Source organism: Ammodytes marinus (genome assembly GCF_949987685.1).
Source record: "Ammodytes marinus genome assembly, chromosome: 11".
NCBI classification, from domain to species: domain Eukaryota; kingdom Metazoa; phylum Chordata; class Actinopteri; order Uranoscopiformes; family Ammodytidae; genus Ammodytes; species Ammodytes marinus.
Window position 1 is genome coordinate 28928230 of NC_137215.1, and position 23783 is coordinate 28952012.

General features: G+C 40.5%; 1 protein-coding gene across 1 annotated transcript in view; it reads left to right on the plus strand.

Annotated features, from left to right (window-relative positions):
* pdzd8 (PDZ domain containing 8) overlaps positions 1-23569 on the plus strand; it is a gene marked incomplete at both ends in the record, with an annotated part of 37497 nt that extends 13928 nt beyond the window's left edge. The window contains 3 exons of the mRNA XM_080037185.1: positions 912-1014; positions 20947-21109; positions 21219-23569. Of these exons, the coding sequence (XP_079893311.1) occupies positions 912-1014; positions 20947-21109; positions 21219-23569 (2617 nt within the window). The remainder of the gene's footprint in view (positions 1-911; positions 1015-20946; positions 21110-21218) is intronic.
* Between the last annotated feature and the right edge of the window lie 214 nt (positions 23570-23783).

Genomic DNA, 23783 nt, shown 5'->3' on the forward strand with positions numbered 1-23783 from the left:
AAAAAATCTAAAATGTTTGAATAAATATACACAATTGGCAATATCTAACAGATTTTTTGAAAAGAGATTATGAGAGAGGTTATTTCCTCTATTATAATAGCTATGATATGATATTCTTAAGGCCTATTGATAGTTGTCCCTTCGTCATTTCACATAATATATGAGGGGAGATTCTTTGTCTGTGTATGAAGATGGATACACTCTTTATAACAGGATCATATATCAGGTGGTTACCTTAAAGTTAAAATGTCATGAAGGAAAAAAAGGCCAAGATCCTCTAGTACTGCAAGATCTGCTACTGCGCTGCTCTGTACTCTGGCTAGTGCAAAACACACTGCACAGCACTGTTAAACAGGTAACAGAAATGTCAGGCCATTTATAAAATAAAATAAATATGATCAAAGTTTGCAGTGACAAATGATAAAAAAAAAAATTGTCACGTTTTGCATTTCTGCATACAATTTGATTGCACTCGCGAAGTCCATGTGTGTGTGTTTGTGGTACATCAGCCCAACTCTTTTTCTCCTGCAGTATGTTTGTGCTGGGTCTGTTGCCTCTGTTAGCGCTGCCTCACACAATAACACAACAACGTGCAGGAGATTGTTTGCTCCTTTGCACAAAACAAAGCTGTGAAATGAGTAGGCCCAGTTGCGCATTCACAGATTTTCGGCAACGATCGCAGCGCAAATGCTCCAAATCAAGCTTTTTTTTCCAACATTTGCCATTTGACAAATGAGAAAAATGTCTCCGTGAGTCTCTGGCCAGGTACTGAAGGGCCATGTGACATTTCCGCATGATAGGTCAAGCCGTTGAGGAGAAAAACTAAATGAGGAATGACAGACAGACACACAGACTTTCCTTGATGTCCTAGTGGCTCTGAGTCCCTTATGTCTTGTTTTGTGTGTGTGCAGACTGTTTATCCTGGGTTCCTATGACAGAGAAACCTATGTTCACTGCACCTTGGAGCTGAGTAGCCACCAGTGGAAGGAGAAGAGTCGCAGCTCCATCAAACGGGTAGGTTCTCCTACCAGCTTCAATCTGACTTTACTTTTCTTTCCCCCCCTTCGTTTTCCTTCTCTTTTTCTCTGATTTAGGATTACACTGAATCATGTACATAAAACTACTTTTGGATTGTGCTTTTATCCAAATCTTTTTAAAGGTATTAATTGATGTTATTGTATAAAGTTACAAAAGTGAGTAGTGTAAAATCACCAAAGCATACACACCAAGAAGTGAAGGTGTGAATGCTGGATGTTGAAAAGCTGACGCTAACCAGGATTGCTGATGGAGTATGAAGACATCATGGAAAATTGGGAATGGGCTGAATTAGTATATGAACGGGATTTTAAAGTTGAATAATACCCACAAAGTATAAAGATAGATGAATATTACAAAGTTTGAATGAAGTTTCTAGCTATAAGTATATAGCTATTAGTTAAAAGTCTTAAAAATGTCCTTTAAATGGGCCACTCCATTGCTGACTTGAAGTTGTAAAAAGAAGCATCTGAATGAGTACGAAGCCTTGAAAAAATGGCTGAGACTTCCCATCACTCACAGATGCAAATTTCAAGGTCCACATCTGTAATTACATGTGTGTGACTGGGAAAAAAAAATCTACATTTTCGTTAATTTTGGTGTTAAAATTACATAGAAAGGGGTACATTTGTCAATTTTTTTTACCGACCCATATTCAAATCTGAAAAGATACATTGTATTTGCTGTCGTTGAATATTTAGATTTTTGAAAGTTGTTCAAAATCAGAAAAATATTATGTTGTATTTACGCTTAACTTTTTGGCGTACAACTGTGGAACTTCACCTGACAAATGACACTGGCTAATGTGTCCCTACTCGTTTCTTTTGTATTATAGTCCCAAACCCCCCGGAGAGATAACAAAATCTGTGTAATGTCATTTCTCTACCCAAAGATCTGTACCGGGTCAGAACCATGTTGGTAATATGATCGCCAATTCACACAAATTCACAATCAGTGTAAGGAAATTTTTTTACCAGTTGCTTAGGTCTGCCAGAGACAATGGAGCCCGCTGAAATGAAAGAAATAACCGCGTAGCTTTTCAAACACGTCCTCTTGTAAAATGCTACATATTGGACAACTTTTCTTATTGACACATTGTTTAACGTTTATTTTCATCTCCCTTGCACTAATATGATTGTCCCATTGTTGACATTTGGAGTAGAAAAGAAAGATTTTCATGCCCCCTCTGGCAAACCTTTTTTATTTAATGTTGGTAATTTAGAGATATTACAGTTATTACATCAGGGCTTGTTTGGAAGTGACTAATGAGCGTTGTGGAAGGGAAATGTCAGACTTAATCAACCGGCTCCGGCTCCAGCCAAGCCTCGATGTTGCTATCCTCACACACTTCTGAATGACATTTGCAATGGCTCAGAGATTATTTGTATTCTGTTGAACTAATTGTACTGCTGTGTTGTGCCTTCACACAATGTTTAATGACTTTTTGAGGGCTCCTTTCGTCCAAGCAGGAAGCAATGAAATATCAGGTCTCGCTATAATCAAAATGAGCAACATTATCTTCACCGTCATTTCTCTCATTCCAAAAAATGACAGTTCATTGTAAATCTATAAAATAGATCTATTTATGTTTCTCCTTTTTTTTTTATAATCCTCGAGTTCAGATTTAACATGTTTTTTCCAAATACAAATGATGTATAAGTTGTACAGGAGTTTATTTTTTAAATTGAATTTATATTTATAAAAGAAAACAAATTGAAAGAAAACAAGCCTGGAAGCAGAGCGCTTTCCATTCCAAAAGAATATCTGATGTTGTGAATAAATCTTCATGGTTTAGTCCTCAAATATAATAAATGTTCCTTATTTATGTTCTTAAAATACATCCCATTAATATAAACTATCAAAATGTTGCACAAGCACACCTTTTTATATTCATGCAAACACATAGACATACATCTTCCTCCGCCCTGATCCTATGGTCAGTTAATGGTGCAGCCAGCCATCCAATAATTAATGAATATGAGAATCGTTTCACATCAACACAACCAATACAGCCATCAGCACAGCCCCCTCTCCAAGTGGACCCACTTCAAAAGCACCTTCTTGTGTACCTTTCTTCTTGTTAATATACCCATAGAAATGCACAGTCACAGTGGCATTTGAGCCTTATTTATCAGGCTTCTCCAGTCCGCATGGGCCCAGCTGGACTCTGTAGTAAGGCTTAAAGGCTCTAGCTTCTGGAAAAGGTTAATTCAACCATCTTTCTCTACCCTTTTTTTCCCCACTGATGATTGTTAGATATGAGCTTCCCTTGTGAAAACAGCAGCCTGTCTTGTTTAGGTTAATGGGGTTTTCATGCCATTTGAATACTCCCTTATTTTTGTTGCCAGTGTGAGCCACTCCACTGCTTTTGACTGCACCATGTGTGCATATTCCCAAGGAGAGAGCCACCTCCTCTGTTTAACAGGCTTTTCAGGGCCTGTATCTCTTTGTTCCAGCCGGAAATCACTGTTTATTTTCTGCCTCAACAAAAGGAAGTCCTAACACCAGTTTTGAATGAGCCGTAAAATGAGCCGACAAATATTATTTATCCACTTTGTTTATTTTACATTATTTTATTAGGGGTGCAGCGACACGTACGTAGCCTTATGATTTGTACCTTTTTTTAACCAAAACATTGTTCCATGTAAGATGCACAGAAAAACCAAAACAAAATAATGTCTAAAGTTTCTGAAATGAGCCTTTTGTAATTTTATTATAAAATATACAGTATGACGTTTATTCATTCTGTTGTTATATGACATACAATATTTAGCTATTTATTTTTATTTTTTATATTCGTTTGTTAGAATAGCTATTTAAGGTTATATCAATAATGCTTTTACATTTGCTGGTGGTAACCTTGATCATTTGAGGCTTGAAAAAGATTGTTGACATCTCCCCGGCCTTATATTGGTCAATTTCTTTCTTCAGCCACTTCATTGTTCTGTGTGTGCTTGCCTGTGCACACCAGTGGAACACTTGTGAACTGGGTAAATGAAGGCCTTTTCCATTACATTGTGGCATTAGGCAGGTTTTTATGTATTTATTATCACTCATATGCGGTGTGTTGAGGTTGGGGGATGGGGACTCTGTGTTTGCACATCTGCCCCGTTGATTCCATCGCCAGCCTGAAGTGCTGATGCCTGCTGACAGCTTGACTGAAGGGACATACAGCACGTGTGTGTATGTGTGACCATACACAACAGTTCGACATTGGTTTTACTGGGAGCTGCTTAGCTTTATGTCGTGTGCAAAGAACATGTATTTATGGCTGTATGAGGGCTGAATGTTCTAGTGGCAGAGCCCAAATTCAGCCAGTCAGACTTGAAAGAGGGCGTAATTCTCACCACAGACTTTTTTTATTTTTTTTATTGGACAGCTTCTAACCAGATGTCGTCATTTGTTTAGGGTCTCTGTCTGTACACAATTTAGGTAGTTGTAAGCGTCAGTATATATATATATATATATATAATATTTTTAGTTAATGTGGTAGAATCAGGACATACTGTGTGAGCATCATGAAAATGTAGACATGTGTTCCCAACTTGGCCAGCAACTAGGAGATGAGAGACAAACATGGAAATTGTACAATAGAGAAAATGAAGGATGTGTACAGTCAATTCTTCTAACTTTGACCTCAAAATCTAATACAGCTGCATTAAGCTAAGAAAATACTTCACACAGTTATCAGAACTTCATAACATTGCACATGTCAAATTATGATGCATGCAAACTGTAATTTTTTTACACATTTTCTATATGAATAGTATGAAATTAAATGCATTTTAAAGGTGACCAGTAAGAAACTTCCAACTGACATTTTATGATTGAACATACTTTATTACTATAAATAGAGATAATGAAATCTAGAGCCTGACTCCACATTGCAACAATTATAATTATATAAAGTGACCATACAAAACAAATACTGTATTAGTTAAGTCATCTATAAGCTTAGTAAAAAGCAGTGAAACTTGTTTCAAAATGAAATGGCAATATAAACTAAAGCACTTTCTGTGCAAGGACAGAAATGTAAGAGTTCAAAAGTAGACACAATGGAGTCAACATCCGGGTCACAATGGATGTTGAGCATCTGAAATTGTATTTCAAGCAAGAATGGGGAATCATTTTGCTTTCAAAATGTCAACAATTAAAGCTGTGGTATGTGATTTCTGATTGGTCAAAGTTAACATGAGCTGTACACTTTGACCAATAATAGCGAGGCTCCGATTTTCTGTTCTTATTGGCTGTTGGGACTGTCCATTCACTTTGGCACGATGTTGTTGGTGTAGAGCGTGTCAGGGAGGGACCATAGGGGAGGGACCAAAGAGAACAAGTGGAACGGTTGAGGTATTTGGATTCGAATCTCTATCCCAACTGCCATTTTCTCCCCTAATCCTCCACCCCAGCTTTAATGTCCTCAGTTCCCAAACGCTTACTCAGTGTTGTTAAAAGAAAGGGGCATGTAACACAGCAGTAAACATGCCCCTGACCCAACTTTTTTGAAACGTGTTGCAGGCATCAAAGTTAAAATGTGTGTATATTTACAATAAACAAAGTTTATCAGTTCAAACAGATACATATGATGTGTTTGTACTGTTATTTATTGAATACATGTCGGAAAGGATTAGGAAGTTATCACATTCTGTTTAATTCACATTTCACATAACGTCCCAACTCTTTCGTAGTTAGGGTTGTACCTAAAGATTTTTTATCTTTTTGTTCAGTCATATCTTGAATACGTGAGAGTCCTGTCCACAGCCGTCACCCAAGACCTCAGGATTAGCCATAGCACTACCTTTTTATCCTCCCAGTTTCTATTTCTCACTCACTCACTCACACACACACACACGCACGCACACACACATGCACGCACAGAGCACCAGTCGGGCTTAGAGAGGAAGAACAGGCAATTTTGTGCAGGTGATTTTAGCATCTGTGACGCATGATACACACACACACACACACACACACACACACACACACACACACACACACACACACACACACACACACCTCTTCCCATCACAGTGGTTGTTTGATGTTCCACTATGGTGTCTTTAATCTGCCCCGGACAACCGATGAAAGACAGTTTGTTGAGGAGGCTCACACCCACGTACGCACACACACCTTACCGTCAGCTAGTGCTCAAAGCAGCAGACAGGCATTCCATTCAGGATTTTCTGGAGAGAAAGGAGTTGTTTAAATCATTTCTACAGTATGCTTATATCAATAATGATGTATTGTGAAGTAAAAAAAATTTCAACAAAACATTTGAGTAATCCGCTGATGGATAAAATAAGAAATGGAAGTGCATATTGCTATTTAAATGAATTACTTTGCTATTGGCATATTTTATAATACCTGAGTTTGGGGGGAGTGAATGTTTTTATTATTTTATTTATTTTTTGTTAATTAAGTTTTTATATATAGGGGAGAACGAGGTAATCTGAGACGCTTTTTACATTTGCTCCCCTCTGAGTGAGCTAAAATGATTTATCACTCAAATTTACACATTTCCCATTAATTCAGGATATTTCCTAGACATGGGCATTAGCAGAATTTTTTCAAGACAAAGGCCAGTGAAAATATGATTGTTTTAAAAAAAGTTGTCATGTGGCTCGCTTTACTGATCCACTTACTTTTTCCACTCTGAAACTACCATAACTGTTACAACACATATTGTAATAGTAATAATCCTGAAAGCTAACCACACATTCCAGAACTAATGTCGGACTAGTAAAAGAATGATGGGGTTTGGTCAATTAAGCAAAGCTAATTTTCTAAACACTTGAAAGTAACTCTGAACAAAATCAAATACAACATATAATTCAAAAGGTTTTAATAAGATTCAAATGAAAGATAGAACCAGTTAGATTAGAACACAGTCTGGGGGTCAGAACACAGGACCCTTAGAGCCAGCTAGTGTCTGGGGGTCAAAGCATAGGAAAATCAGAACCAGTGAGAACAGCCTGGGACTCAGAACACAGGAGAAGACCCAACTGGATTATAACATCAACCTGTCATACAACTAGGCCTACTCTACATTCCAGCCCTGAAGGTTACAGGGAAAGATGAGAAGGTGCTCTTTCCGTGTATTTCCTTGGCATGATGGCTTTTCTACAATGTGTATGACATTAAAATAAAACATATGTTATGTAATATTACATTAAAATACTGTATGTTTAAGACTAAACTTAACTTGTGCCTCATGGTGGGGGAAAGTGAGACTCTAGCCCTTTTTACACAGCCAGTGAAAGCCGGGAATATGCCGGCCTTTCGGCCCTCCGCCCTGCTGTTTAAATGCGACAGTTGCGGAACGAGGGAAGAAAGGTGCGAGAGATTGTTCCGGGAATTTTACTACCTCGGGGGGTAGTAAGATTCCCGACACAATCAGTTCCGCCTCTCTGTTTAAATGCTCCAGCTTGTTGTTGCGGAACAGGGGGGCATTTGACGTTCCATAGCCTACGTTCTAAACATGCGACCATGTTAGCAGTTGAAGGACATGTGTTTAACATTAATCACGGCGGCCTGATGTCCCGTAAAAATCACCAAATAAAAGGAACGGCGTATAATCTATCTGATCATGAGGTCCGTTGCTCAATCCAAACCCCCACGCTTCATTTTGCAGAGTGTATGAGTCTATTTCTGCCCAGGAGAAGTTGTACGATTGGAAAGCTAGGCTAGGCTAAGTAAGGGATAAAGTATAGCGAACGGGTCACTTGCTAGAAATAAAGACCGACAAGCTGAAGCAGGAGCCCGACGCGCAGAGGAGGGCTCTTGTTCAGCTTGAAGACATATATCTCACATGACCACAAATGTTTTCCGTTGCCTAGATACAGGGGGTGGCTCACATTACCCGATGCCTCAGATTCCCCCGTTCCGATTCCCCCTATATATATATATATATATTAAATCTTTTTAAATACATAAGATGTTTGGACAGCTGTTTTTTCATTATATAAACTGCTTAATATCTCAGTGTTCTGCAATAAAACAAATTAAGGTAATCGGACTCTTTTGAAAACTTTTGTCTCTGTTCATCAAAATGCATTGAGTTTTGATATTCAGCTTCTAAAAAGCAATATGGCGGGGGCTTTTAAAAAGAACTCAAATGTGTATGAATAGTAATCTAAATAAATTAAATGTGGAAAATGCAAATAACACTAAAAGAAAAATTGGTGGTACGCTGTGGGGCCGCCCACCCTGGTGTCACTATATATCATCATATAACCTAACCTTGAGAAGAAGAAATATAACATGTCTTGCAGTTTAGCCTCTTCCAAGTCAGGCCCCTCCCTTCTGTAACAGTCTCATGCTCTGTAAAGGTCTTTAAAGGCATACTAGGGAATTCTGAAGATTGTATGTTGACAAATCACTTTTTGTCAAAATCAGTGAATATCTCCTCACAATCTGCTAACTGTCCGTACTGTGTGTGTGCTGAAAAGAAAATCTGGTGTTAATACACAGCCTAGGCTCTGTAAACTGGTATGTAAACAAGGGAATGTAAATCAAGTGGGCCCTGTCCCTTTGGCTACGTACCAGTTTACAGAGCCTAGGCTGTGCCCTTTTTTTCAGTGAACACAGTATGGACAAGTAGCAGATTGTGAGGAGATATTTACTGATTTTTTAAAAAACATTCTCCAGAATGACCTAGTATGCCTTTAATCTGTAAAGTATGTGAATCTGCTTTGCCTCTCCTTCAGAGAAACAGGGGCTGGAGCAGCATTTGTTTGTAATGTCAACATGCACATCTAGCACATAATCCAATAATATCCCAAGGGTAGCCTATCACCTTTTGTCATTTTTTCGCAAACGCACACATTGACTTGTGTGGCGAGTGACACATTCATCACCCATTTCCGGCCCTTGTCACGCCAATTAAATGTCCTGTTTCTAATTCTGTTTGACAACAAGCTTGCGTCGCTGCTGAAAAGCCGATTAAAGACATGAGATGTTGGTCCCACAAGCTTGTTTGTTTCAAATGGCTTCTTCCCATGGATCAATTCACCTCACAGGGAAACGTAATAGAGCAGCCGCCATGTGCATGACACACAGAGCCACAGCCACATTACAGCTCTCTGGCTATTTTCATTTAGAACGTTCAAGGTGTGGTCTCTCATTAAGAGGAGAAATGACTTGTTAACTTGTTGCAGTCAAAAATGAAGCACTGATTGATTTGTAATTAGCCAGCTCCAAAGCCAGACATGTATGTAGCTGAATACAGTATTTGTTTATTTTTAAAGTGTAACTAGTATGTTTAGATGAATATTCTTCCTGTTATTTGTACTCTGGAGCCTTTGAGGGAAGATTTTGTCTTGCTGGACTTTTTTGAGTGTTTTAGCCTTACAATGGTCAATGTTTAGAATGAAATGTAAATTATATTGTGTGATTAAAAATAACTTAATAGCAGCTTAAATTATATACACTATATTATCAGTCTGTATTTAGTAAAATATTTAGTTTCCTGGAAAGATCTACATGAATGTAGTTTGGTACAAATTCAAATAGGAATTATAGGAATCTCAATTGAATAGGCAAAATGCCCTACTTTAATATTTGTTTCTTCATTAGTTTATTCATGTAGTATTGCAAATGTTATAATCCTCTATGTCGAACTGTATGCATACCTGTAGACAACACATACCTGTAGACTTAAATACTTTTAGCTGGAGATTAATTGTTATCATGTAAAGTTGGAAGGGTACCACTACCAACTTGAAAACTCAAATACTTAAGCATCACCAAACATTTCAACATATACATGATTTGTTTGATCAGTCATATTTTTAAATTGTGTACCATCCTGCAGGGTAACCAAAAACCGTCGGTTCATACTGCTTGTACGAAAATCCCTCTAATTTTAAAGTAACTCAGAGATAAGGCTCTCCATTGATCTGATTTGCCCCTTGTCTTTCCATTTTAAAGGATCTGACAACTGACATGACGTAGTAGGTTGGTCTGCTTTTCTTTCTCTATATCCAGTGCTATTCACAGTGATGGCAACCACGTGTACTGTTTCCACTTCTTCTCCTCAACCCAAAATGATATCACATGTAGCATGCAGCAGCACAGCCAAATGAAATCAAGCATTCGTTTTTCTCATACTCTTTCTCCCAGGACTCTCTCATTGATATGGGGTTGGGGGGGGGTTTCTGCTGGTTTTTAAGAGCTTTTCTATGGGAGTTGAAAAGGTACTAGAAGAGAGGAGAAGATAAGGACCTGTAGTCTGTTTACCTATAGGCTGAAATGAGCTTAGAAAACTGTGCGAATGTTAAATGAATGATAAGCAAATGTCTCGTGGTCAGATAACTTCTAGGTTTCCCAAGATAGAAAATAACACTTTGGCAATCCCGGTGCAAAGCAAACTGGTGAGCTCGCCGAGGGAGATAGGCAGAATGTATGTGCCGTTCAAAGGAGTGGGAAAAGATTGAAATGCCAACTTGATAATGAGGAAAAAATGGTGTCTTACTCTGTTCTGAGCCAATGGGTAGCAGTTTAGAATGTAGTCTGTCATTTAATAGACTTTGATGAAGTAACAGTCATCATGACAGATCCTTATTTCTATAAGGCCAGGAACAATGACAGTGCTACAGAAAGGGACTGTGTGTGTGTGTGTGTGTGTGTGTGTGTGTGTGTGTGTGTGTGTGTGTGTGTGTGTGTGTGTGTGTGTGTGTGTGTGTGTGTGTGTGTGTGTGTGTGTGTGTGTGTGTGTGTGTGTGTGTGTGTGTGTGTGTGTGTGTGTGTGTGTGTGTGTGTGTGTGTGTGTGTGTGTGTGTGTGTGTGTGTGTGTGTGTGTGTGTGTGTGTGTGGGCGACCAAACCAGTGTCTCTCCATACAAGTGCAAATTAGGCAAAGCACCTTTTTTGTTTGCCCGCGTCTCCATAACAACTCCTTTGTTCCTCGGTCCTTTTGAAAACCTGCTTCCCTATGATAAAAAGGCAACTTGAGAATTCAGATTGAGCGACACAACAAACACTACAGTAAAAGTAACTTCACAGCGATTTTTACCCCAAAACACATCAACTAGCATCCACCGCTACATTGCGTGTCAATCCATTTCTCTAGGTTGTGAGTCTCTTGAGTAATTCATATCTGCTCATTCATTCTGTGTAGTTGTTAGGTTGTAAAATGGCTGGCATTGACCTGGTGCATGGGGAGTAGTAGTAGTGGTCTAGGATGGCTGGAGGTGTTCAATGGATATTATACCCTGCCTTCTGAATCGCATACTCTTTCTTTTTTCTATTCTACATACTACATCTGACCATAAAAAGAATCTAGTTAGGATGCAGTAGGCATACTATTGGGACATACTTTTACTTATTTATTTCATCATAACATCGCGCCTTGATCTTGCCTCTTGCTTTTATATCCGTCGCATCCCCGTTTGTTTTCCTATGGAGGCTCCGTTGAAGTGACGTCACTTCAGGTTCGCACTGGATTATGGGTAAGAATAGCCCAAATAGGATGCTTTTTTTTCAACACTAAAAATTTGGCTAGATGTAGTAGACATCCGGGTCTTTCTAACCATCCTAAATCTGGCCACAAGAATCGGGCATTCTAAATCTTTTTTCTACCATACTAAATAGTAGAAAGTATGAGATTCGGAACGCAGGGATTGAGTTAATCATAAATGGAGATGCAGAGAGTAAACTCCTATGTTTTTGCATTCATAACCCTCTTTATATTAGCATATAGCAGGCTACTGATTGTAGGTCAGTATAGTTTATTTTAACAGAAGTTGATCCAGAGTGCAACAGTGACGGCTTTTAAACGTGAAATGTCTCATCATCCCTGTACTCCCCCCCTTCATAAAATCAAGTGCAGATGCTGATTTTCTTTATCAGTGTAGCTATCACGGTTTTCCCTAGGTTTCCAAAGTGATTAGGTGTAGCCTGGTATGCAGGTGGTGGTGCTTTGGGGGTTTGAAGTTATTACTAATTATATGCTTGTCCCTTTGTTTCATTTGCATGTCCTTTTTTAACTTAATGCCTCTTAAATGCGTCCTCTTTAGTGTTTTTTTATCATATGCTAAATACATCTAATTAAAAGAAATTATCAAATCCGTCAAACTATATTGTTCACTAACGTAATGCTCCATCAGCAGTGTGCAGTGGCGTGCACAGACATTTTGGGGGGCAGGTGCTCAGTGCAAAAAAAGGGCACAATATATTCTATCGATGAATGACCAAATCATTTTAAGGTTACTTGTACAAAATACCCGGCCACACATACAGTGTTTCTCACAGGTTTTTGGGAGACTGTGTTTGGGACCCTGGACCTTCTAGGGAGGTTCGGGGGAATGGTCCCCCGGAAGAAAAAATGTGAACCTTTTTAAAGTAAAATTCAATCAATCTGGTGCACATTGAGAAGAAAACTAAGGCTAAATCACCTGTGTCAATGTGGGCTATTTAGTACTATATTCTGGAATAATTTGGAGACACAGATTACCAAAAAGCAGAAAGAAAAAATGTACATGTTTGAAAGTTTAGGGATTTCCTTCTCTCTTTGAAGTCTTCGTTAGGCCCCTGATCTCCGTACTCCGTAAAAAAATCTTTATTACTTTCTTTATTTTTTATTAATCGGGGCATTGTTATCACCCGCATTTAATCATCGAGATGGTCATGTCAGCATGGGCAAGATACACTGCTAAAAAAGGGCACTTGATTGGTCCAGGGGGCAAAGGGCAGGTGCTCAGGCACCACTTGGTGTCTACCTGTGCACGCCACTGGCAGTGTGGACATAGAGTGAGAGAGACGCACAGGAACACTTTAGATTGGATCTGGTATCTTCAGCTGTATTGTCGGACATGACCTATCAGCCGTTTATCGTGACACTTTTTATCTTGTTAATTCTTCAGTAATGTATTATTTCTCATGTTGATGTTATTAGACATTAGACAGGGCTGTACTTTTTTTCCCCCATATTTCTCCACTGAATGATTTTATAATTAACCGATTCATATGATTGGAAACATTATTGCTGATATAATATGGCCAATTTGAATTTCCTGTATCATCTGATATTATTCTGTATTCTGTTTGACTCCATCTCACAATGACAATAATGGCTCAAACACTGCTTTATTGATGTAATATCTCACACAAAAATACGTAATATGCGTGGCTTTTAACCAGACTTAATAAGTGCCTACGTAAAACACCTGTTCGGCTTGTGGCCATGCACCCCCCAGCCCCTCGACCCACTCCACCCCCATCACAAGCTGGGCTGCTAATTGAATGTGGCAGGGAATTGCTGTGCACTTGCCTCCCAGCGACTTGTACCCTATAACCATACACAAATCGATCTGACATGTGGTATTAGATTAAATTACCGAGCAGTGCAGTGACGGGGAAAAGGATTTGTTCAACTTCCCCCTCTCTCCGTCTCACACGCTGGCTGGAGAGCACAGGGATGTTCAACCAAGCAACAAGCTGCTCCGTCTGTGCTGTTCAACAAACCTGGACTAGCCCGCAGCTAGCCACCTCGCCCTGTACACTGCTTTCAGTATATATGAATAACCCTCTCATGACGTAGCTTTGGAATCCACTATCAGCCACTCAACTCAAATATGGATGTACATTTTCTTTTATATAATCTGCAGAAAAAGAATGTGGAGGGTTTTTCCCCCAGAAACGTTGTTGGGCATGGTAGCCAGTAATACTGCAAGATTTGGTTAAATGGTGCGATTAGGATTAAGGTTGACAATATTGCTGTATAATAAATGGTATTAGTCTACTTTCTTTGTTTTCAAGGGAAATACAGAGATTATTGATAGTTTTGAAATGTTTTTTCTCAATTTAAAACATGAAAATATTAAGTAGCATAGAAAATAAAATAAAAAAACGTTTATGTACAATAACCTACTGTTTTCTCAATAACTGACTGTTTACAAAATGTTATACATGTATTTGTCTGATAAACACCCAGTTGTTTCCTGTTTATTGAGCAATGAATTGAGTGAGTCACTTATGAATCACTATTTTGAATGAGGCTACATTTCCTCTCCGGCATTTAACTGTATTAAATTCCTTGATGTGTGCACACATTCACACAGTGAAGTGATCATTTTTAAATGTTTAGCTAATCAAATAATAAACCTGCTACTTTTATCAATGTTAGAACTGCTGATCATCAACACTGTCATTCGGATCAGGTTAGAATTTAGTTAAGAGCAGCACATTACAGTAGGGCTATGGTCACAAATCCCATCAAAAGTACACTGTATTAAAAGAGCAAACAGATGTAAGCAAACATTACTCAAATAGGATGAAATAGTGCATTTGCTGGGGACTATTTTCAGTGGTGAATTAATCCACACGTTTTTCGGGGGAGGGAGCAAAATGATGTGTGTCCCAAGTGTAACAGAAAATGTCATAGATGTATTTTATTACAATGAGGGTTTTTACTTAGGGGATCTATGGAAGACTTATCAGGGTCAAGGTTCCTGGAGATAAAGGAGAGAACTTTAAAGCCATGATAGCTGCTATTTGAACATATTAACCTTTCATTTGCTCTGCGTGCTAGTGCAGATAAAAGAGAGGCAGGATTTACTGAAATGGATGGAGAAGAGCTCCATTTACATCTGGCCAGTGGATGGTTGCTACGTTCTTTGTTTGTGTTTTCTGCTCAGAGACGAGAAAGCAAAGGCCTGCCTGTTGTCTTAGTCGATGTTAACAAGGTTAGTCCAGTCACTGCTGCCCAGGCCCAAGATAAAGCTCCACTACACAACAATTAAACTCTGCAATTTAGAGGAGCTCAAAAACAGTTGGTTGATCTCAGGAAAGTCCAGATTTAAGATGAAATACTTTATTGCCACGTCGACAGGGTTGATTAGCAATTGAGCATCGACAACAAAAATGCATAAAACCACTCACTTATAAATACATATAACGCATACTAAATAAAGTTACAAAATAATTTAATGATGACATGTTAAACGGTTAAACATCCTTCAAATGAGACTATTGCTTGCACAACCAGATATTATAAACAATTAGTATAATGTGTGCACACACACACACACACACACACACACACACACACACACACACACACACACACACAGGGATGACATGCATTTTCAGAAAGCACACTGAATTTTTTTTTTCATATTTCTATTTATCTGCATACATAGACCTACGTACATGCATGCACATATACAAAACAGTCAAAAAACAAAACAAAAAAAAGCAAAACAATCATACTAATAATGGTAATATAATGAAAAAAATAAGAAATTATAATAATAAAATTAAATCATTTAAAATCATAACATCATTGCATTATCATTGTTGACAACCTTCTTTAGATAATTCCTCCAAGCAACAGATCAATGGAACCCAAAATTCATGAAAAATATGGCCGCGATTAAATTTTTCCAAGGTTTGTTTCTCTACTAGTAAAAATGTTGACATTTTGGTCCAAAAAATTTATATACATTTCTTAGCAAAATATGTTATTATAATTAGTATTCTGCATGTTCTTCTATCTAACTGATCATCATCCTTTTAGTTGAGTTATCAGTTGAGATTGTTTGCATTTTTTATTTTTATTTTTTATTATATTTCTTTGGGCATGTTTATGCTTTATTTGATAGTGCAGAGAGACAGAGGTGAAATGGGGCAGAGAGGGGAGTGACATGCAGAGAACGACCGCGGGCGGGAAGCAAACTCGGGTCTGCCGCTGGGCCCGGCCCGGGGGGGGACGCCGTACCAACTGAGCTAAGGGCACCCCGATTGTTTGCATCTTTATTGGTGTGAGATAGAATGTATGAATGAACTTTAAATTAGCTTCCTTGATTTTGTTATTTGTTTATGGGAAATGTATTCTTTCACAAATGTTTGACCAACTATTTTCATTTAAAAGCAACCACACAGTACGGACCAAGATGTTGGTGTTTGATTTTATGATTCTGCCTGGCTAATTCAACCTTATATTTTGCTAGTAACTACAGAGACTGGTTGTTGTCTTAAGGCCAGGACACACCAGTCCGACACGTTCCGACTACCCAAAAACTGGAGTCGCCGTTTCAGGAAGCTCCAGTCTTTCCGTCGCGGCCCAAAAACACACCGAGACGACTGCTTATTTTCCGTTCGTCCCGCGCTTGTAAAGTATCCACAACAGCAGGCGGCGCTAATCTGTATTGTGGCCCGAAAAAATACGAAAGCCGGAAATGATGGGACAGCTCTCTAGAGCATAAACATAGATAGAAATACGTATTTATATTTATGGACCATAAGAGCACAATTTTTAGCAGAGTGTCGAGCATGGTGTCGAGCAGTCAACAAGGGTTGATGCATGTGAGTACTCGCAAAACAAAACGAACAAACACATTAAAACGATGGCTAGCTGTTGTTAGCTGTTTGTGCTACCCGCCTCACTTCCGGGCTTCACTGATTCGCTAGCCCTCCACCAATCAAATTGCTCCAAATGAAATACGGTCGGCCGCCGATTGAACATGTTCAATCGGCGGCCGACAGGCTCAAAACAAGCCCGACGACCTCTACGTCGGCCGGCGTCACGGCACACACCAAACAGATTCGTCTTTTTTTTTGACGACGGCGATTATCGGGCTGGTGTGTCCTGGCCTTTACACACACATTTCACTGTCATTTGGCCCTTAGCGGGTGTTACCATCAGATCCTGATGCCAGCGCTGAGTGGCATCAGGATCGACTTTTAAGCTAGTTATTATTATGCCCTTTAAGAACAGCAGAAAGGTCATTCAGTTCTACTTGGGGCCCAATTATACAACATTTTGACAAATTGAAGAATCTTTTGTCAGACTTGTAGCTCAGGACCTTTCTCAACCAGCTTTCCTCCCTTCTGTCCTTTTTCATTTATTATTATAATAATCATTGTTACTATTATTACTATTTTATTTGTACTTTATTCTTAAGTTATCTTTTATTATTATTTATTAACTGACATGTCCTCCTGCACTTTATTGCTTTGTTTGTGCTCTGTACTTGAATCTTTGTCATTTGAGGTAGTGTGTTTGTTCACCATTTAGGGGAATGTTTTTGGGGTATAAATGCAAAAGTTTCATTTATATTCTGCATGTGTTACATGTACATTGTATTATATACATTGTATTGTTGTACTTTTTTTCATTCTCGGAATAAAAACACTAAGCTAAAAAAAAGAACAGCTGCAAGGTGAGAGTAGGTGCTGAATATCACTAATTGGAGTTGCTTTGTGTATATAGGCTAGCTGTACCACTGGCTTCAATATGGCCGTTGTGTCTACAATAGATTTACAAAGGAGAGAACACAAGTCCATTCTGCTGAAGTGCAAATAGTAATACTGTCTCTTACGTGGTACACATGACCAATATATGCACACCCACAGACACTTAAATCTACCAAATTATGTCTGCACACACACAACTCTGGTGATACTGCAACACATGTTTCAAAGATAGAAAGATGAAAGGTTTACCTTCTATTTCCTGGGTATCTGCTCTCGTAAACTCTCATTCATCATATAGTTCAAACCTGGAAAGGGAAAGTTTCTTCTGCCCAGAAGTACAAATTTACTATAATACATCTAAGGACAATGCATTAAAACATGTGTTTTATGTTCATACTTTGGTAATGGACATGCGTTGAAACCACTATCGGTGCATTTGTTTTCTAGTGTGATGTGATTTCTTCTTTTTTTCTTTTGACTGGCTGCTTCATGCTATTAGGTCAACTCGAATTGTCTAAAGAATGTTTCCAGCAGCTTCTTGAATCCGTGCCACACACTTTGCAGGCTTTCCTGTGGGCAAAAGGGCTTCCTAACCAATATTAGCAAGGAGCAGATAATAAAGTAGCTTCTACATGTATGCTAATATGTTAGACATTCATAAAATGGTATGGGTCAAACATTTGCCTTATGAAATCTGACGCTTTACAGCATTGATCCTGTGAGACTGACTGAATTATCAGTTGCATATTGTGGATAAATGTGTTATTTTCCAAGTGATTTTCAATCATCAGTTGTTGTTGTTGTATACAGCCTTGACATTCAGAGTATTTGTGAACAGAACCTTCCTGTGCACTAAGTAATGGTCACTGTCTGATGTGAGGCTGAATAGGTCTTTAGCCTCAACCTTTTTACCCACAGCAGCCTGTTGCCTGTGCAATGTTGTTATAGTCTTCATGGTAGAGCGTTAACATGGCCAAATCAAATTACACTTCAAGCCGAAACACACACACACACACACCCCTACACCGCTAACGGCCTCCACACACATCCTGCGTCTACCTCTGAAGCGCGTCGCCTTACCTTACTGCTCTGACGGCCGTCTGCAGTGTGTCTGAGGTTGGATGTGTTGCCGCTCTAGGTTGATTACACGGTCAGTGACAAAAAGTCAGACGCAGACGCGCAGTAGACGCACAGTAGAGGTAGGATGTGTGTGGCAGAAGCTCTCAGCAAGGAAAAGAGTCTCTTGAGTCCTTGCACAGGCATCATCAGAGAATCTAACATCTAAAGCCTTGAACGTTATTGATGAACTAGAGTTATTTTGTTACAAGAACCACTTACACAAACACATTCTTTGATGTGGCACAAGTGGTACAAATCATTTAGGAGAACTTTTCAGCCATTTTCCCATATTTGGAATTTAATAATAAGGCTCACTGTCTGTGAGTAATGTACGAATGGTCTTTCTTTCCCCCTGTAGAAAGAACCACTTCATAATGCTTTAATCTGAATTAATTTAGAGAATAACCAAAATCAACTTAAATCCGATCTTCAACCCCACAATGACCCAAAGCGCTTGGCCAAGACAAAGCTGAAGTGGCTAAGGGACTAGTCTCCCCATCTTCCAGTAAGAATGGGATTACTTCCTGAATCAAGGTGAACAAAATCTGGTGTATATACAAGCGTGTACTGAATACTGTATATCTACCCATCTATCTGTGAGAGAGAGACAGATATTTTAGTGTCTTTGTTGTCTACTATGTGATGCAATAAGAGTGGACCATCCCTCAGCCGTCAGAACCCCCCCCCCCCCACACACACAAACTTCCTTGTCAGCTTGTATAGATCATCTGCTTATTCACGGCCGGCCCTAACTCAATCACTGCCTTCCACCAGAACCAGAAAGACAAATGGCAGCTGGGGAAATTACAGTAATTCGTCTCTGTCTACCCACATCATGTTGGCTCCTTTTTTCTGTCTTTTCAAACCAGAACACCTGTACCATCTTCGTCCCCTTGCTTCTCCTCTTCCAACTCATTTACTTATACTTTGTACCCGGAAATACTGCACACATCTCAATTATTCCAACAAACCCAGTTTTAAATTGCATTGCCCACCATCGATCATAAGCATAGTATATGCATGAATGTCAAACGACCTGTCAGAAATGAACCAGGACAACCCTGCATCACAACAGGTGTTCTATACACAGGTGGCATATCCAACTTGGACTGTCTGCAGTGGCTGTTATCAAAGCAGTTGGGGGTTGAATTTAAGCCCTCTCTCTCTCTCTCTCTCTCTCTCTCTCTCTCTCTCTCTCTCTCTCTCTCTCTCTCCCCTAGCACATAATTGCCACTTTCAGTTTGAGTATCTCATCAAAAAGACAGATGTCAGTGTTGCACCTGCATTTGTCAATTTACATGTTATTCTTATTCTCGCTGTACCTGTTGTTAGTTGTGGACTTTTAACATAAAGAAATACAGGTGCATCTCATATTATTAGAATATCAGGGAAAAGCTTATTTTTTTTTGTCATTTAATTCAAAAAGTGAAAGTTCCATACTGTCTAGACGAATTAGACAAAGTGATATATTTCAGGCATTTTTTTGTTTAACTTTTCAGGATTCCGGATTACAGCTCATGAAAATCCAGCATCTCAAAATATTAGAATATTCCACATGACCAATCAAAAACAGGATTTATAATACATAAATGTCAACCTTCTGAAAAGTATGTTCATTCATCCATTCAATACTTGGTCTAAGATCTTATTTTGCATGAATTCTTGCCTCAATGCGGCGTGGCATGGTGAAGATCAGTCTGTGGCACTGCTGAGGTGTTATGGAAGCCCAGGTTGCTTTGATAGAGGCCTTCAGCTCGTCTGTATTGTTGGGTCTGGTGTGTCTCATCTTCCTCTTGAAAATACTCCATAGATTCCCTATGGGGTTCAGGTCAGGAGAGGTGTATGGCCAATCAAGTACAGTAATACCATGGTCAGTCAACCAGTTACTAGTGGTTTTCACACTGTGGGCAGGTGCCAAGTTTTGATTCGCTGTAAGCTGTAATTTGCCAAATCAAACAAATATGGGCCTGAAATATATCACTTTATGTCTAATGAATCTAGAATTTATGGAAATTTCACCTTTTGAATTAAATTACAGAAGAAAACAATCTTTTCCATGATATTCTAATAATATGAGATGCACCTGTGTATATACAGCAGTTGATTCATTGCTCACCTAGATGCCTTAACCTTAACAAAGTACTTAAGAAAAACATTTCAAACGAGTACATTCTTTACAGTTGTTATTAATGCCATACTTATTTATTTTCTAACATACCGATTTATGTTAACCAAACGTGTATAGCAGTTTTATGGATCACCATAGCTAACAAAACTTTACCATAACCTTCAGAATACACTTAACCCTGTATACTCAAATCCCTTCCAATTCTTAATATGTACAATAATCATTATCCAAATCCATAGAAGTCAACACATTAAAGTTTGAAACATGAGGTTAAGAGAGTACATACTACATTTCTGCTTTGTGCTGAAAAGGGGGGATTAAACCTTTTACCATCATGAATTGATCATGTTTTTGTTCACTACTATCTTAGCCCTTATTTTGGGACAATAAGTCATGAACATAAATGGCCCACTGCCTCTAAATGAATACTGGCCTTCATTGTTAAATGTTCTCTTTCCATGTACGCATCAGACGGAAGTTGTCAAGGGGCCATGTGGCAGTGTGGGGATGACGTTCAGGCATGTCCCTGCCAGCGAAGGGGATGCCGTGCACGTCAGCATTGAGACCGTCACGCCTAACTCCCCTGCGGCCACGGCAGACCTGCAGAGGGGTGATCGGCTTATTGCCATTGGAGGTCTGAGATGTGGCACGATTGTTCATTAAGCATACAATGTTTGAGACTGCTATTCATTTATTTGCACTACCTGATTGAAATTGTACCTGTTCTTATTTTCTGTCAACAGGTGTCAAGGTGACATCCTCGGTTCAAGTGCCGAAACTGTTGAGGCAAGCTGGAGACAGGGTGGTGGTACTGTACGAGAGACCGGTTCGTCACCAGGCTCACTCTTATGGAAGCCTTGGAACTCTCCAGGAAGGATTGGGGCAGCTGGAAGAAACAGGATTTATTCCCCAGCCTGGGGGTTATGAGGAAGAGCCAGCCCCTATCACCACCCTTTCTGACATAGCCGACAGCAAAGACATGGACTCTGAGTTTGAGGAGTTGATCGTGGAAACTAAACCTAGCCAGCCCGGTAGTCCTAACCTCAACACCACAAGTACCAGTGACACCAAGGAGGATTACCTACTTACGGTTAACCAAAGCCCCAAAAGGACTGTGGCCAGCTTGGCCTCAAAGCCCCTTGGTAGCATATCACCAATCCTTAACCGCAAGTTAAACCTGGTTGGCCTCCAGTCACCACTGAAGCCCCAGCCAAAAGAATCACCAAAGCCCTCGCCACAGAAAACTAGTAGTGATCACGGGGAGGGTCTTCAACGGCCACTCGTCCCTCCCCCGCCGCCTCCTTCTCGCCCCCCAGTTCCACCGAGACCTCAGATACGCTTGACATCAGCCTCCTCAGAAACCAGTCTTTTAGAAGCTGTTGATTCCGTTACAACTACTACTGCTACTGTTGACACAGTGACGACCACCATCAGCGCTTCTGAAAAATCTCCAGAAAAAACTCTCAATGAGGACAAAAGTGGCACGGAGAAGACATGTTTCAAACAAGCCGAGGCCAAGCAGTCTACCAGGCCAGCAGAGATAAGCGATGAGCTGCCGGTCCCTGCTCCCGTGACCAAGGCAGATCAGCCAAGGGACAAAGCTTCAGAGAGCTCCTGCAGCACGCGGGACAGTCTAGAAGACAACTCACTCTGGGAGTCCCCAGAATCTATGTTTCGTCACCAGAGGGCATGCTGGCCCAAGGCCTCTGTGGCTTTTGAGGTGGAAAGCAACCATAAGTACCTTAATGTGGCCTTGTGGTGTAAAGATCCCTTTAAGCTGGGCAGTTTGTTGTGCCTGGGCCATGTGAGCCTCCAGCTGGAGCATGTAGCCCTGGAATGTATGGCCACATCTTCTGCAGAATACCAGAGCACCTTTAGGCTAGGGCCTCCAGAGCCCAGAGCTAACGTCAGCCGCACCGCGCTACGCAGTTTGAGCACCCACAAGGGCTTCAACGAGAAGCTGTGTTACGGAGATGTTACTCTGAACTTTTGTTACTTAGCCGAGGGTGAGTTTGAGTATCCGGTGGGGTTGGCGGAAAGGGAGCGAGAGGTAAGTGCCCATGACGAAGATCTAAAGGAGAGGGAGAAAGAGCCTATCCTGTCAGCACCGCGCGATGACTTGGCCTATAACACTATGCAGTTGGTGGAGGTTCGTCACAATTTCCAGGACACCCAGTTCCAGAACCCTACATGGTGTGAATACTGCAAGAAGAAGGTGTGGACCAAAGCAGCTTCACAATGTATGGTATGCGCCTACGTTTGCCACAAGAAGTGCCAAGACAAGTGCCTCACTGAGAATCCCTTCTGTGTGGCAGCAACCGAACGCAGAGGAGCCGACCCTGAAGCCAAATCCACAATAAACAGGGCCACCACAGGCCTAACACGCCATATCATCAACACCAGCTCACGCCTGCTCAACCTACGCCAGGTGCCTAAAACTCGGCTGGTGGAGCAGGTGGCTGACGTGGTGCCCGGAGTGGTGGAGCCCTCGCCCAAGCATACCCCCAACACTTCAGACAATGAGAGCAGTGATACTGAGACTTACACGAGCGGCGCCAGCCCCTCAAAGCATCCCATTGGCGGTGGTGGTGGTGGCGGCAGCAGTAAACTCGTACGCAAGGAAGGAGGGTTGGATGACAGCGTGTTCATTGCGGTGAAGGAGATAGGCCGAGACCTGTACCGGGGCCTTCCCACGGACGAACGCTCCCAGAAGCTAGAGTTGATGCTGGACAAACTGCAGCAGGAGATAGACCAGGAGCTGGAGCACAATAACGCCCTTCTGATGGAAGAGAGAGAGGCCACAGATAGCCGGCGCAAGAACCTCATTAGTGCTGCCCTGGCCAAGTCCGGGGAGAGGCTCCAGGCTCTCACCCTGCTAATGATCCACTACCGGGCAGGCATCGAGGACCTGGAGTCAGTGGAGAGCACCTCTCCGTTAGAGCAGCAGGCCTTTAAAGGCAAAGGAGAAGGCCTAGAGGAGGAAGGCCTGCTGGGGACCGAGGTGTATGACGCAGACATATGCAGCCCCGTGGTGGAGGTGCAGCTGCTGGATGACATTACAGAGGAGCAGATCTGTGTGGAGGCGCTCCACTAAATAAGACTAGGAGAATAGGAAGAGGAGGAACATGCTTTGGGCTTGGGCCTCCCAGCGAAAATAATGTCCAGGTGTATTTTAAAGATTGCGGAATTACAAGAGTCCGTTTTAAATAGGGGGGATGTTGGAGGTCCAGTGTTTGTTTTTTTTATGTGAAAAAGAAAGCATGGGTTGAGGAATTTTCCTACCGCAGGATTCATGGTAAACCTGTTCT